This window comes from Euleptes europaea, chromosome 12 (assembly GCF_029931775.1).
Source record: "Euleptes europaea isolate rEulEur1 chromosome 12, rEulEur1.hap1, whole genome shotgun sequence".
Classification (NCBI taxonomy): Eukaryota; Metazoa; Chordata; class Lepidosauria; order Squamata; family Sphaerodactylidae; genus Euleptes; species Euleptes europaea.
Genome location: NC_079323.1, coordinates 4170224 through 4183547, shown reverse-complemented (window position 1 = coordinate 4183547; position 13324 = coordinate 4170224). Strand labels below are relative to the sequence as shown.

Here is a 13324-nt window from a genome sequence, read left to right as displayed (position 1 = left end):
TCCAGTTAAAGGGACCAGGCAAGTAGGTGATATGAAAGACCTCTGCCTGAGACCCTGGAGAGCCATGGGGAGGGGCCATGAATCAGTGGCAGAGCATCTGCTTGACATACAGAAGGTCCCAGGTTCAATCCCTGGCATCTCCAGTTAAAGAGACTAGGCAGGTAGGTGATGTGAAAGACCTCAGCGTGAGACCCTGGAGGTAGACAATACTGACTTTGATGGACCGAGGGTCCAATTCAGTAGAAGGCACCTTCATGTGTTCATGCATTCAATCATGTGTAATTCACATCTACCTCCCCTCCACTCCCCCAGTGACCCCTGCTCTATGCCCAGAGGAAGCAAAAAACCTCCAGAACCCCTGGCCAATCTTGCCTGGAGGAAAATTCCTTCCTGACCCCAAAGTGATGATTGATCAGCATTACCCTGGGCATGTAAGAAAGGGCCACAAGAGCTGAGCACTGGCTTATCCCTTCCTGCCTTCCCTATCACAATCAGCCTAACTTCCCAGAATCAGCATTGCTGACAGATGGCCATCTAGCCTTCAAAACCTCTGAAGGAGGAGAGCCCAGCACTTCCGGAGGAAGCCTTTTCCTCCAAGGAAGCGCTCTGTCAGGAAGTTCAGAGCCAAAACCACTTTTCTTTTAGATCTTCTAGGGTTGCCAACCCCCAGGTGGGGCTTGGAGAGCTCCTGGAATTATGAGCTCCAAACTGCAGATCTCAGTGTGGTGAGAGCCAGCATGGTGTAGTGGTTAAAAGCAGTAGTTTGGAGCAAGCAGTGGAGTCTAATCTGGAGAACCGGATTTGATTCCCCACTCCTCCCCATGAGCGGCGGAGGCTAATCTGATGAACTGGATTTCTTTCCCCACTCCTACACAAGAAGCCAGATGGGTGACCTTGGGCTAGTCACACTCTCTCAGCCCCACCCAACTCACAGGGTGTTTGTTGTGGGGAGGGGAAGGGAAGGTGGATTGTATGCCGGATTGATTCTTCCTTAAGTGGTAGAGAAAGTTGGCATATAAAAACCAACTCTTCTTCTCCTCCTCCTCCTCCCTGCAGTTAATTGCAGAGATCCATCTGACTTCCATATCCTGCACCTAATGACGTTCTTGAACAGCTTCAAGGGGCAGCCTCACGTGAAACGTATTGCAGCAGTCCAGTCAATTATTTATAAACCCTTAGTTGTTTCAAAATTATAAAAACCAACTCTCCTCTTCTTCTTCTCCCCCGCCCCCCGGAAGGGTCACTTCAGATGATGGGCCGTATGAAACCACTTCTCTGCGGAGCTCCCTCCCTTCCTCATATTCTGTCCTCTGCAAGCTCCACCCCCAAATCTCCAAAAATTTCCCAAACTGGAGTTGGCAACCCAGCAGGGTGTTGAGAGCCAGCTTGGTGTAGTAATTGTGTTGAACTAGGATATGGGAAACTTAGATTCCTGTCCTCATGGAAACTTGCTGGGTGACCCTGGGCCAGTCACCCGCTTTCAGCCTAACCTACCTCACAGGGTTGTTGTGAGGGTAAAACAGAGGAGAACAATGTACGCTGCTCAGGGTCTCCACTGGGGAGAAAGTTGGGGTATAAATGGATTACATACATAATAAATCACCCACAGACAGGACCCTGAGGAAAGGAACTCTCAAAGCTTACAAAGGCAACCCCTTTTCCATTAAGCAAACAAAACATTTTGCTGTTTCTCTGAAGAATCAATATATTGGAACCCGTGAATTAAATTAATCCTTCTACCTAAAACAATTTATGATTCTCTCCCTGCCATTGATTTTTACTGAGCTAGTTTAGATTATTTTTTTGGGGGTGGGGAGTAATTAATACTGACCTCAGCGTGTAGTTAGTCATAGACATGACTTCCCCTCCCTCCTCGATTAAGTAACGCAAATTCTCCCTTCTCAGCAAAAGATGCATTCATAAATTCCTTCTACTGAATTTTTAAAATCCAGGCCTTTCAAAAAAGCATCATCTGTCACTAACCATTCATGGATATCGCAGCTCAAACGTTTTGTGGCTATTCTATTATATCAGAGGGAGAGCCAGACTTGTGTAGTGGTTAGGGTTCGATGAGGATCTGGGAGACCCAGGTTCGAATCCACCCTTTGCCATGGAAGCTCATTTTGGCTGCGGCACCTCTTCCTTTGGCCCTCAGGGCTAACCTTCCTTTCCTGCCCTTTCCTTTCCCATCCTCATGAACTTGCCACAGGCTCCTGTTTATATTCCACGTCTAACTGGAACTAGGACCTAGGAGACCCGGGTTCGAATCCCCACTTCTGCCATGGAAGCTCGCTGGGTGACTTGGGGTCAGTCACACTCTCTTTGGCCAACCTGCCTCACAGGGTTGTTGTGAGGATAAAATGGAGAGGAAAATGATGTCTGGATCCCCATTGGGGAGAATGGTGGGGTATAAAAGAAGTAAATAAATAACTGGTTAAAAGTCCATGATTTACAATCCAGTAATGGTCAGTACTCATTAAGCCGCACAACGGTTTAATTCCACTTTTTTATTATTCAACATTTTATACATAATAAATACAAAGTTTTACAGCCAATATAAAGAAAGCATCAAAGGCTCTGCTCTCCTTGTATTGACACTGTACATTGTTGATACGTTCTATTGCATGCCCTGTATGAAGTTTAAAAAGGAGGCGTATTTTTACAACTTTTATTTTTTTTAAATAAAAATTAGCAGCTCTTACAGAAAATATTTTTTTTAAAATATAACTAAAGGAGGTTTATTTTTATTTTTTTTAAATAACACTTTCTGAATTTTTGAAAGTCCGGATAACGACTACAACAAGAACAACAAAACAAAGGATGCAGAAAAACCGGCCAATTCAACAGAACCGTGTGATTATTGGCAACAGTTAATTTCCCAGAAGCGATTTAAAAACATTTGCGGTAAAATTGTCCTTTAATTAAAAACAAAAACACCTTTAACAATAAGTTTGATAAACATTTTTTGGGGGGAGGGAAAGACCTTGAAAGAGATCAACAGGATCAAGGGCACAAAAATACCCCCTTCCCCAGCATTTTAACTCCAACACAGACCCTTGAAAGGAATCGGCCAGTTATTTAGCAATCGCGGCACACGACCCGATTTCGCTTCAATCTCTTCTTTCTCTCAGGCCAACCAAAGGGGGAAAAAAACTTGGCACCTCCTCCTCCCCCAATCTTATTTCAAGAGATCCAGCCAAGATTATTTGTGCAAAGTTTCAGATAAATGATCTTGTTAAATGATTTCACAAAATGCAGCCACAGAAATTAAAAAAAAAAGAACACACCAGCAACCAAGAGCATCTGAAGTCCATCAGGCAACTAAATGTAAAAAAAATGGCTACTATGGTTTTACTCGCTTAAGGTAGAAAAATGAAGACCCAAGAGCACTTTTGATATTATTTATATTACAGCTCTCACAACGAATTTTCTGGGTGGGTTTACATAATCCAGCCAATGGCCTAGAAATCACCTGGGACGGAAATTTTATCTCCTACATTATGGGTGCTGCTGCTTGAAGTAAAAGACCCCGTTTTCCTCCAAATAATCTATTTTCTTTCCCTCCTCTTATGTCACTTTTATTCATCTTACAAACTACAGAAATGACCTCAACCAGTTCGGCGTTGTCAGAGAGAACCCGGATTTTTGACGGCCGCCTCCTTCTGCGGTCACCTGAGAGCTAAGCTCCCTTCTGCTCCTCGCCCTGAGAGCTGCCCAAATGCCAGGGATCCTTTTGCCACGCGGAGGCAGAGGGCAAACTCTTCCCTGCAGCATTGACAGGTCAAGGACAGAGTCGTCATTCGCCCGTGACAACCCCACGCTCTACGTCTTTTTTCCCCACGCTTGTCTCTGGATAAATGAGCTTTGCGAGATTCTGTGGTGCCTGCCCCCACCCTCCACCTGCTCGATCAGACAAGATAATGGGAGGAAAGAACGTGCACGGGCACTGCCATCCACCATTTTCGACACGCTTGCGGTGAGCGGGAGGGGAGAACAAGCCCCCCTGACTTTAGTTCCCTAGGTCTGAGCTAGCAGGTGGGAGACCTGCCCTAGGACTATCCAACGCTAACGCTAGACACCACACTTCAATATCTTAAAACGTTAAAACTTCTCCACTCTAGCCGGAGGTTCCGACGCCGAGATCTACCGCTAAGGTCAGAGAGTAAAACTACATAGCAATTACTGGGATAAGTAGCGACCCGAGTACAAAGGGGGGGGGGAGAGAAATAAAACAATCTTGCTTTGAAAAAAGCAAACAACGGTCTATTCCCAGCTCTAAGATGAAAATCCCGCTTATTCAGTGTTATCCTAAAGGAGGAAGGGGAAAGTCGCTACTAAGTCAGCACTTCCAAAGTAGATATTCTATTTATTACTAAATGCACGGCATAAATATTAATACAAAAAAGGGGAACGTGACATTCAGGTTTTTACGGTTAATTGTGGAAGAGGTGCACACCGAAGTCATTAACCCAGAGAATCCGCAGCATTTCTCTTACTGATAGGATTTTCCCCCCTCATCTTTTTTTGTTTGGGCAGGGAGGGAGAGGAGCCAGCCTCTCCTGGAAATCTATGACTTGTGCGTTCCCCTTCTCTATTCCACACATTCTGATTAATCACCTAACCAGATAAGTACTGCTATTTGAACAGGAGGAAAAAAATTTAAAACACATTCCTATTGGCAACAGTAATATACTGTACTAATAATGCACATGGTCTATGTATGTTCTGGCCTGGCCTACACATTACACTCCCCGCCTACGCAGAAGTGCACCCCCACCCCCATGAGGACGCAGCCCCGCTTTATTGCTGCAACCTGTAGCACCGGTAAAGAAGTCCCCGCCCCATCCCGATGCGGCACAGAGACGGGCCGTGTGACAAGGACCCAGCTGTGCATTGCAGCGGCTATCGAGACACGCCGTCCCACAGAAGGCGTTCCCGCGCAGGAAAAAGTCATGATTTGCGGACCGGCCGTGAGCGGCATGCGGAAGAGGGAGTCCTCCGAAGCCTCCGCTGGAAAACTGGAAAAGGCCACCTTTCAGCTGCTGGGGCCTTTCCCTTTACGACGGGCCCCGTCCGCTTTGTGCTAAAGGAGGAAGGGTGGCAGAGAGATAATGGCGAAATAAAACGGCAACGACAACCCCGAAAAATAAAAAGGCACAAAATATTCACGACCGCAGGAAGGAGAGTCCACACCCACGGTGTTCACGTCTCTGGAAAACCCTCCGGTCGTCCGGCTCTCTTTTCAAAAAGTCTCTTCCCATCATGAAAAGGTGCCCAAGAACGAGAGCTGACCAAACGTCGCTGACACTTGGCCGTGATTGTAGCATTGCCACGCAGTCCACCCCCGTTGGTCACACCAGGGTGATCTCCACATCCTCAATCTTCTCTGTCGGTCTACGATGCTGCTGTGTCGGGGGAGGAGGTGCGGCTCGGACCTAAAAAGGGCCGAAATCAGAAACCAGCTGTGACTAGAAGAAAACTCCCAGGCCCCTAAAAGGCTGCATAAACCCATCCTCCTATGCAGGCTTTTTGTTTCAAGATGGATCCAGTACAAGAGTGTTTTGAAGAACATGCAGAACGATCACGAAGGAAAGCTCTCATGTGTGTAAGTGACCAACAGAAGTGAACTCCTACTGTGACCAAGAGAACTGGACTCCTATATTGTTATCGAGATAGGTTTCCTAGTAAGTAACCATTTTTTAAAATACCCAGCTAGATTCTAGTCCGGTAGCAACTTTGAGACCAACAAAAGCTTGGAAAGGGCTGTTTAGCTTGGAAAGAAGGTGGTTAAGGGAAGACATGACAGAGGTCTATAAAATTATGTGTGGTCTGGAGAGAGTGGGCAGGAAGAAGCTTTTTTCCCTCTCTCATAATACCAAAATGTGGGGTCATCTGCTGAAGCTGGAGGGTGAGAGATTCCAAACAGACAAAAGGAAGTATTTCTTCACACAATGCATAGTTAAATTGTGGAACTCCCTGCCCCAGGATGTGGTGATGGCTGCCAACTTGGAAGGTTTGAAGAGGGGAGTGGACATGTTCAAGGAGGAGAGGGCTATCCATGGCTACTAGTCAAAATGGATACTAGCCATGATAAATACCTATTTTCTCCAGGATCAGAGGAACATGCCTATTCTATGAGGTGCTGTGGAACACAGGCAGGATAATGCCACAGTTATCTTGTTTGTGGGCTTCCTAGAAGCACCTGGGTGGCCACTGGGTGAACAGACTGCTGGACTTGATGGACCTCGGTCTGATCCTGCAGGGCTTTTCTTATGTTCTTATGTAACTTACTGAAGCATAAGATTTTACGATAGAAAAGAGCAAGAGTCCAGTAGCACCTTAAAGACTAGCAAAATTTCTGGCAAGCTGTGAGCTTTCGTGAGCTACAGCTCACTTCTTCAGATACAGACAAACACGGCTTCCCATCAAGATTTTATGGGACAGGCAGGAAAGCAGGCCTCCTTTGGTCCAGCTCATGGGACCACCCGCTCCTGTCCAGAAGCCCCCCAATGCTACGCTGTCATGGCCACTGGGGGCATCCAAGGGCGACATGCGCAGGAACCGCAACGTAAAAATCCCAACCACCCATTTCGAGCACCTTTTTTTATCCTCCCTGGGCACAAGGGCATAACAAAATTATGCAGCTGAGCTTGTTCCAGGGGACTGCATGCATTTCTAAAGTGTTGCTGCGCTGTGAAACTTACAGGTCTCAGCTTTCCATACGAGGTGCTCTCGGGAAGAGGTCGCAGCGGCTGAGAGAATCCGGGAGAGTTTGAAGGGAAGCTGTTTTCTGTAATGGTAGAAAAACCAAGGCTATGAATCTCCCTTGCACAAAGCCAGACCCCTGCTCTATCTAACCAGCTTCTGCTCCCTGGGGTCTCAAGCAAAGCTTCACACAACGCATAGTTAAATTGTGGAACTCCCTGCCCCAGGATGTGGTGATGGTTGCCAACTTGGAAGGCTTTAACAGGGGAGTCGACAGGGCTATCCATGGCTACTACTGAAAATGGATACTAGTCATGATGCATCCCTGTTGTCTCCAGGATCAGAGGAGCAGGCCTGCCTGTTATATTAGGTGTTGTGGAACACAGGCTGGATAATGCTGCTGCAGTCGCCTTGTTTGTGGGCTTCCTAGAGGCACTTGGTTGGCCACTGTGTGAACCGACGGCTGGAATTGATGGACCTTGGTCTGATCCAGCAGGGCTTTTCTTATGTTCTCTATGTCAGGCTGCCTTTAACTGGACTTTCCAGGCTTTGAAAATGGGACCTGTTGCCATGTGAAAGATGTGCCCGACCACTGGGCTAGAGCGACCAAGCCCCCCGCTCAACACCCTCCTGTATGAACCTGGGAATTGCAATTTTAACATACACAACTCTACCTCCTAATTCTCCAGGAATCGCGCACACCCACATTCCGTACCGCTGAAATGGCAGGGCACCTTTTATGGAAATCCGACCTCATGGTGTTCTTAATTTTGTTCACCGAACAGCCACATGTCAGGGAGGGGTTGTGGTTGAGTGGTTGGCATGCAGAGGGTCCCTGGTTCAATCCCCAGCTTTTCCGATAAAAAGGATCAGGTCGTAGGTGACATGAAAGACCTCTACCTGCAACCCTGGAGAGCCTTGGAGGGGGCTGTGGCTCAATGTCAGAACACCTGCTTGGCATGCAGAAGGCCCCAGGTTCAATCCCCGGCGTCTCCAGTTAAAGCAACCAGGCAAGTTGGTGATGTGAATAGATCTCTACCTGAAACCCTGGAGAGCAACTGCTGGTCTGAGTAGACTATACTGACTTTGATGGACCAAGGGTCTGGTTCAGTATAAGGCAGCTTCATGTGTTCACTATTATAGGGCAAGAGTTTGTAGGAGCTGAGCAGGGCCTCCAAAGGAAATTTTGGAGGCTTCAAGGCACTCCCGGAAGCGTCTCTTTGGCTCGTAGTAGTGGCCATGTCAGCCAAAAGGACCTCCCCTGGCTAAACTGATTGAGTGCCTGGCCCCAGGTGGCCGCCCCAGAGTGGCCCCCGCCCACAAGATCCACAGCCTCGGTCCTTCAGCCTCTCTTACCATTAGTTGACGGAGATCTGGGGAAGAACTGGGAGCCTCTTTTATCAGGACTGTGGAAAGGGCTGACGGGTGGCTGGTCGTAGAGGGGAAGCGGCGCCAGAGAGTTCTGAGGCTTGGGGGACGGAGAGATCTGCAAGGAGAGGCATTAAAAAAAGATGTAATTTACAATCTTCTTCCCTTCCTCTCCCCACCACAGACACCTTGTGAGGTAGGTGAGGCTGAGAGAGTTCGGAGAGAACTGTGACTGGCCCAAGGTCACCCAGTAGGCTTCATGTGGAGGAGTGGGGAATCCAACCCAGTCCTCCAGATTAGAGTCCGCCACTCCAAACCACTACACCACATCGAGCAGTGTATGGCAGCCTGTAAGTTCCTCTTGGGTCTAATTCTGCCAATTTTCTCTACCTTCAAGGAGAATCATACCGGCTTACAATCTCCTTCCCTTCCTCTCCCCACAAAAGATGCCTTGTGAGGTAGGTTGGGCTGAGAAAGTTCAGAGAGAACTGTGACTGGCCCAAGGTCACCCAGCATGTTTAATGTGGAGAAGCGGGGAATCAAACCCGGTTCTCCAGATTAGAGTCCACCACTCCTGACCACTACCCCATGTTGGCTCTCAACATACCCAATCCATGGAGAAAGGGTAGGGCTAGAAATATGATGAATAATTAAATTAGTGCAAGAAATCAAACCCACACATTAAAAGGTGACAACAGCACAGGAAGGCACACGCACTTCTTGCAGAAGCGAAAAATACTAAACTTGGATGGTGAGAAGGGGCGATTCTCCGCCTGCCAACTGGGTTTGATCTCTCACTCTACAGTGCAGATTAATAACAGGAAGGAGACAGGGAATTTCCTCTTTCTGCTTCTGTTTCCCTCCTGCCCCTCACCACTCCTTTTCTTCTTTGTAGGCACATCTGTTGTTTACTTTTGCCAAAATTCACAGGGCAGTTAATATTAAAATTGGCACGGCCAGACAAAGTTAAAGGCAGGGTCTGCCTGTGCAAATCTAAAAGGAAACAAAATCACTCATTTGCCTCGTTGGGCATTTACAGTCCTCGTAAGCGGTGGCTGTCTTTACAGCAGGAGAGAACACGCAATAAGGACAGGATGACATAACTTTTTTAAAATTAAAATACTCGTGTTTTGTATTTAATGAGTGTTGCCAGTCACGTGAAACTCAAGGGCCCCTGAAATGACAGACGAAGAAGAAGAGTTGGTTTTTATATGTCTACTTTCTCTACTACTTAAAGAAGAATCAAACCGGCTTACAATCACCTTCCCTTCCCCTCCCCACAACAGACACCCTGTGAGGTAGGTGGGGCTGAGAGTGTGTGACTGGCCCAAGGTCACCCAGCTGGCGTCGTGTGTAGGAGCAGGGAAACAAATCCAGTTCACTAGATTAATCTCTGCTGCTCATGTGGAGGAGTGGGGAATCAAACCCGGTTCCCCAGATCAGAGTCCACCGCTCCAAACCATTGCTCTTAACCACTACACCAAGCTGGCTCCTTCCCCTGCTGGCCGAGGCCTTCCCCTGATAAGAACATCAGAAGAGCCCCTCCCCACAACAGACACCTTCTGAGGTAGGTGGGGCTGAGAGAGTTTGGAGAGAATCGTGACTAGCCCAAGGTCACCTAGCAGGCTGCATGTGAAGAAGTGGGGAATCAAACCTGGTTCACCAGATTAGAATCTGCCACTCATGTGAATGAATGGGGAATCAAACCCGCTCCTCCAGATTAGAGTGTGCCATTCTTAACCACTGCACACCACGCTGGCTCTCACTGAGGAGATCCAACCTATTCAGACCCTGAATCTCCACTCTGTATGCAGAGCTGAACAGCAGTCGCGTGTGGCTGGCTCTCTGTCGTCTAGCTTTGAACAGCCAGCATTCCTTCAGCATCAAAAGCAGGAGGACAAACAGCCGAAAAAACGGAGCATCAGAGAGCTGCCCTGAACCCTCCACCATCTGCAACGCCCACCCTCTCCGCAGGCACAAGGTGATGCTGTGGAACAATGTGGGCGGAACAGCTAGACTGGAGTCTGGCAGCACCTTAGAGACCGGCAAGATTTGGTGGTGGTAGTGGGGAGGCAGGAGCTTTGGACAGGAGCTCTGTTTTAATGTTATATTTATATCTATATGTATTTATGTGACTATTGTAGTCATTTGGTTGGAAGCTGCCCTGAGCCCGGTGATGCCAGGGAGGGCGGGGTTTAAGTTCAAATAATAATACTGATGATGATAATAGCGATAGAATGTCTTGGAAGATTAAAATGTTCTCCCAGTGGTTTTTGAGTGTAGAAAATTTTTGATAGTAGAAAAGAGTAGGAGTCCAGTAGCACCTTAAAGACTAACACAATTTCTGGCATGAGCTTTTGTGAGCCATAGCTCACTTCTTCAGATACAGCTAAGAATGTGATTCCATCTATCCTTAAGTAGAAACAAGAGAATTAGACACACAACAGCAATGTAAATGTCAGAAGCAAGTAAATGACATTAGAAGGCGTGATTGGATTAGGTGTGATATGCAGAGGGGTAGTGTGTGTGTGTGTGTTAAGTGCCATCAAGTCGCTTCCGACTCATGGTGACCCTATGAATGAAAATCCTCCAAAATGTCCTATCTTTGACAGTAGTAGGAGTAGAGAAAGCAGCATTGGTAATGAGACAGGAATCCCAGGACTCTATTAAATCCTGGAGAATGCATAGTCTTGAGCTTTATTTTTTTTTTCAGGTTTATGATATGGGCAGAGACTACTACAAATAGACTGCACCGGATGTCCCCATGTTGCAGGCACTGGGGAGAACCTTTGTCCAGATATGGCAAATAAAGATGGGCAGCGTTATTGCCACATGTGCCACCCAGTTCCTGAGGCAAGGGAAAAAACAGTCAACAGAATGAAGGGTATTCCCTTACACTTCAAGGCATGAAACAAAGGACACCGGACCAAGGTCCGGTCACCGTTCTTCAAGAAGCTGGCTCGATCTCCCTCATACCTGAGCATCCACAGCGCACCGGGTCTCTCCATTTTCTGAGGCGGTCAGCTCTTCCACTAACACAGAGGGGAAAACCCCAATGCGCCCATTGAATTCCCCTTCCCAGAAACCGTCGTCGTCCTGGTTCTCCTTGTTCAAGATCCGGATGATCGCTCCTTCCGGGAAGGATAGTTCGTCGTCCGTCTGGCCCTCGTAGTCATAAAGTGCTTTTACAAAACATACTGGAAGAGAAAGGGCAAAGGTCACGAGGCGAGAGTCCAGAGAGGTGTGTGGCAGGCTTCCCGGAGCACCTCTGCTGGAATTCCTGATGGCTGCTTCCTCCATAACTTTCTCCACCCTGGTAAGAGTTGTTTGACAGTGGAATCAACTACCTATGGAGGTGGTGAGCTCCCCCGCACCGGCAATTTTTAAGCAGAGGCTAGATGAATACTTGTCCAAGGTCACCCTGGGAGACACAACAGGGGAGATTTGCACTAACACTCTAACCACTGCACCACACTGCTGTTGCTTAACTTTACTGCTGCCTTCTGGATTTAGCCACTTACTTAGGCTGCCAATTTTGTTCTCCAGCAGGGTATATATTGGGCCCCGTGGTACAGAGTGATAAACTGCAGTACTGCAGTCAAAGATCTTATTACGACCTGAGTTCGATCCCGACGGAAGTTGGTTTCAGGTAGCTGGCTCAAGGTTGACTCAGCCTTCCATCCTTCCGAGGTCGGTAAAATGAGTACCCAGCTGGCTGGGGGTAAAGTGTAGACGACCGGGGAAGGCAATGGCAAACCACCCTGTAAACATGGTCTGCCTAGGAAACCTCATGATGTGATGTCACCCCATGAGTCAGTAATGACCCAGTGGTTACCTAGGGTTTATATCCAGCAATGGAGACTTCATCCATTTTGTGAATGGTGCTGAATTCTTTTAAAGAAAGGAATGGGGCTGGTAAATTTACAAAAAAAACCCAAATATTCAGTCTGAAGAACAAACCCTCCAGAAGATCCAACCCCGTTGGCACTTACCACTGGAGTCCCCGTTGAGGCTTCCCGAAACCAACTCAGCTTCAGTTGAGTTACTCGAAGTGTGGGACCGGCTGTCCAAGGCCGCCAGTGATTGCAACATACTCAAGAGACTGTTGGACGTTGGGAATTGCAGGTATTTCTCTGGCACGTAGCCCACATGGCCTGTCTTATTTCGCGCCTGCAGAGGTTGAGGAGATCAGCATGCTTGACGTCTTTGTGCAACTTCCCGTTAATATATTTAAAAAGATGTCCCATTGCCAGCCATTGCCCCCCCGACATGCCACAACGACAGGAAAAACCAAATGATACCTTTACCCAATCTTCCATATCTCCATCCTCAATAACTTCCAAAACTTCGTGTTCCTCGATGGTCAACTCGTCTGGCTGGGAAGCCTGTGAAGAAGGATGGGGGGCATAACATTTTTGGAAGGCGAGTCTCAGAAAAGCATGATTTGTAATATAATGAATGGATCTTAGCACCAGAAGGGGCAAGTACCCATAAGAGCATAAGAAAGGCCATGCTGGATCAGCTTTAGGCTAATCCTTTATTGAGCAGGGGGTTGAACTACGGCCCCTTCCAACTCTATGATTCTGACTGCGATCCTCACGGCCAAATGCCAAAGCCTTGCTTGTGGATGCATAGAATCATAGAGTTGGAAGGGACCACCAGGGTCGTCTAGTCCAACCCCCTGCACAATGCAGGAAATTTACAACTGCCTCCACCTCCCCACCCCGAGTGACCCCTACTCCATGCCTAGAGCATGGGCAAAAAAAATAATCCTCCAGGATCCCTGGCCCATCTGGCCTGGAGGAAAACGGCTTCCTGATTCACGGGGAGGTCATGTGATCATTTGCTCCCTGGCTGGACACTGACATGTGGACAGACTCGAGAGGGTTCAGAGGAAAGCGAGGAGGATGATCAGGGGCTTGGAGACCAAACCCTACCAGGAAAGGCTGAGGGAGTTGGGAATGTTTAGTCTGGAGAAGAGGAGGTTGAGGAGGGACATGGTTGCTCTCTTGAAGTATTTGAAGGACTGTCACTTAGAGGAGGGCAGGGAGCTGTTCCTGTTGGCAGCAGAGGAGAGGACTCGCAATAATGGGGTTAAATTGCAGGCAGAGAGGTACTGGCTGGACATTAGGAAAAAAATTTTTTGCAGTAAGAGTTGGTCGACAGTGGAACCAGCTACCTAGGGAGGTGGTGAGCTCCCCCACACTGGCAGTCTTTAAGCAGAGGATGCTCTAGACTGATCCTGCATTGA

At 47.8% G+C, this 13324-nt stretch overlaps 1 protein-coding gene across 1 annotated transcript in view; it reads right to left on the bottom strand.

Moving 5' to 3' along the window:
• Positions 1-5257: 5257 nt before the first annotated feature.
• The window catches only part of FCHSD2 (FCH and double SH3 domains 2), a 142509-nt gene continuing 134442 nt past the window's right edge, over positions 5258-13324 (bottom strand). The window contains exons 15-20 of the mRNA XM_056858281.1: positions 12375-12458; positions 12066-12243; positions 11050-11270; positions 8062-8191; positions 6705-6790; positions 5258-5435 (exon numbers count right to left, since the gene is read on the bottom strand). Coding sequence (XP_056714259.1) covers positions 5352-5435; positions 6705-6790; positions 8062-8191; positions 11050-11270; positions 12066-12243; positions 12375-12458 — 783 coding nt within the window. The 3' untranslated portion in view covers positions 5258-5351. The remainder of the gene's footprint in view (positions 5436-6704; positions 6791-8061; positions 8192-11049; positions 11271-12065; positions 12244-12374; positions 12459-13324) is intronic.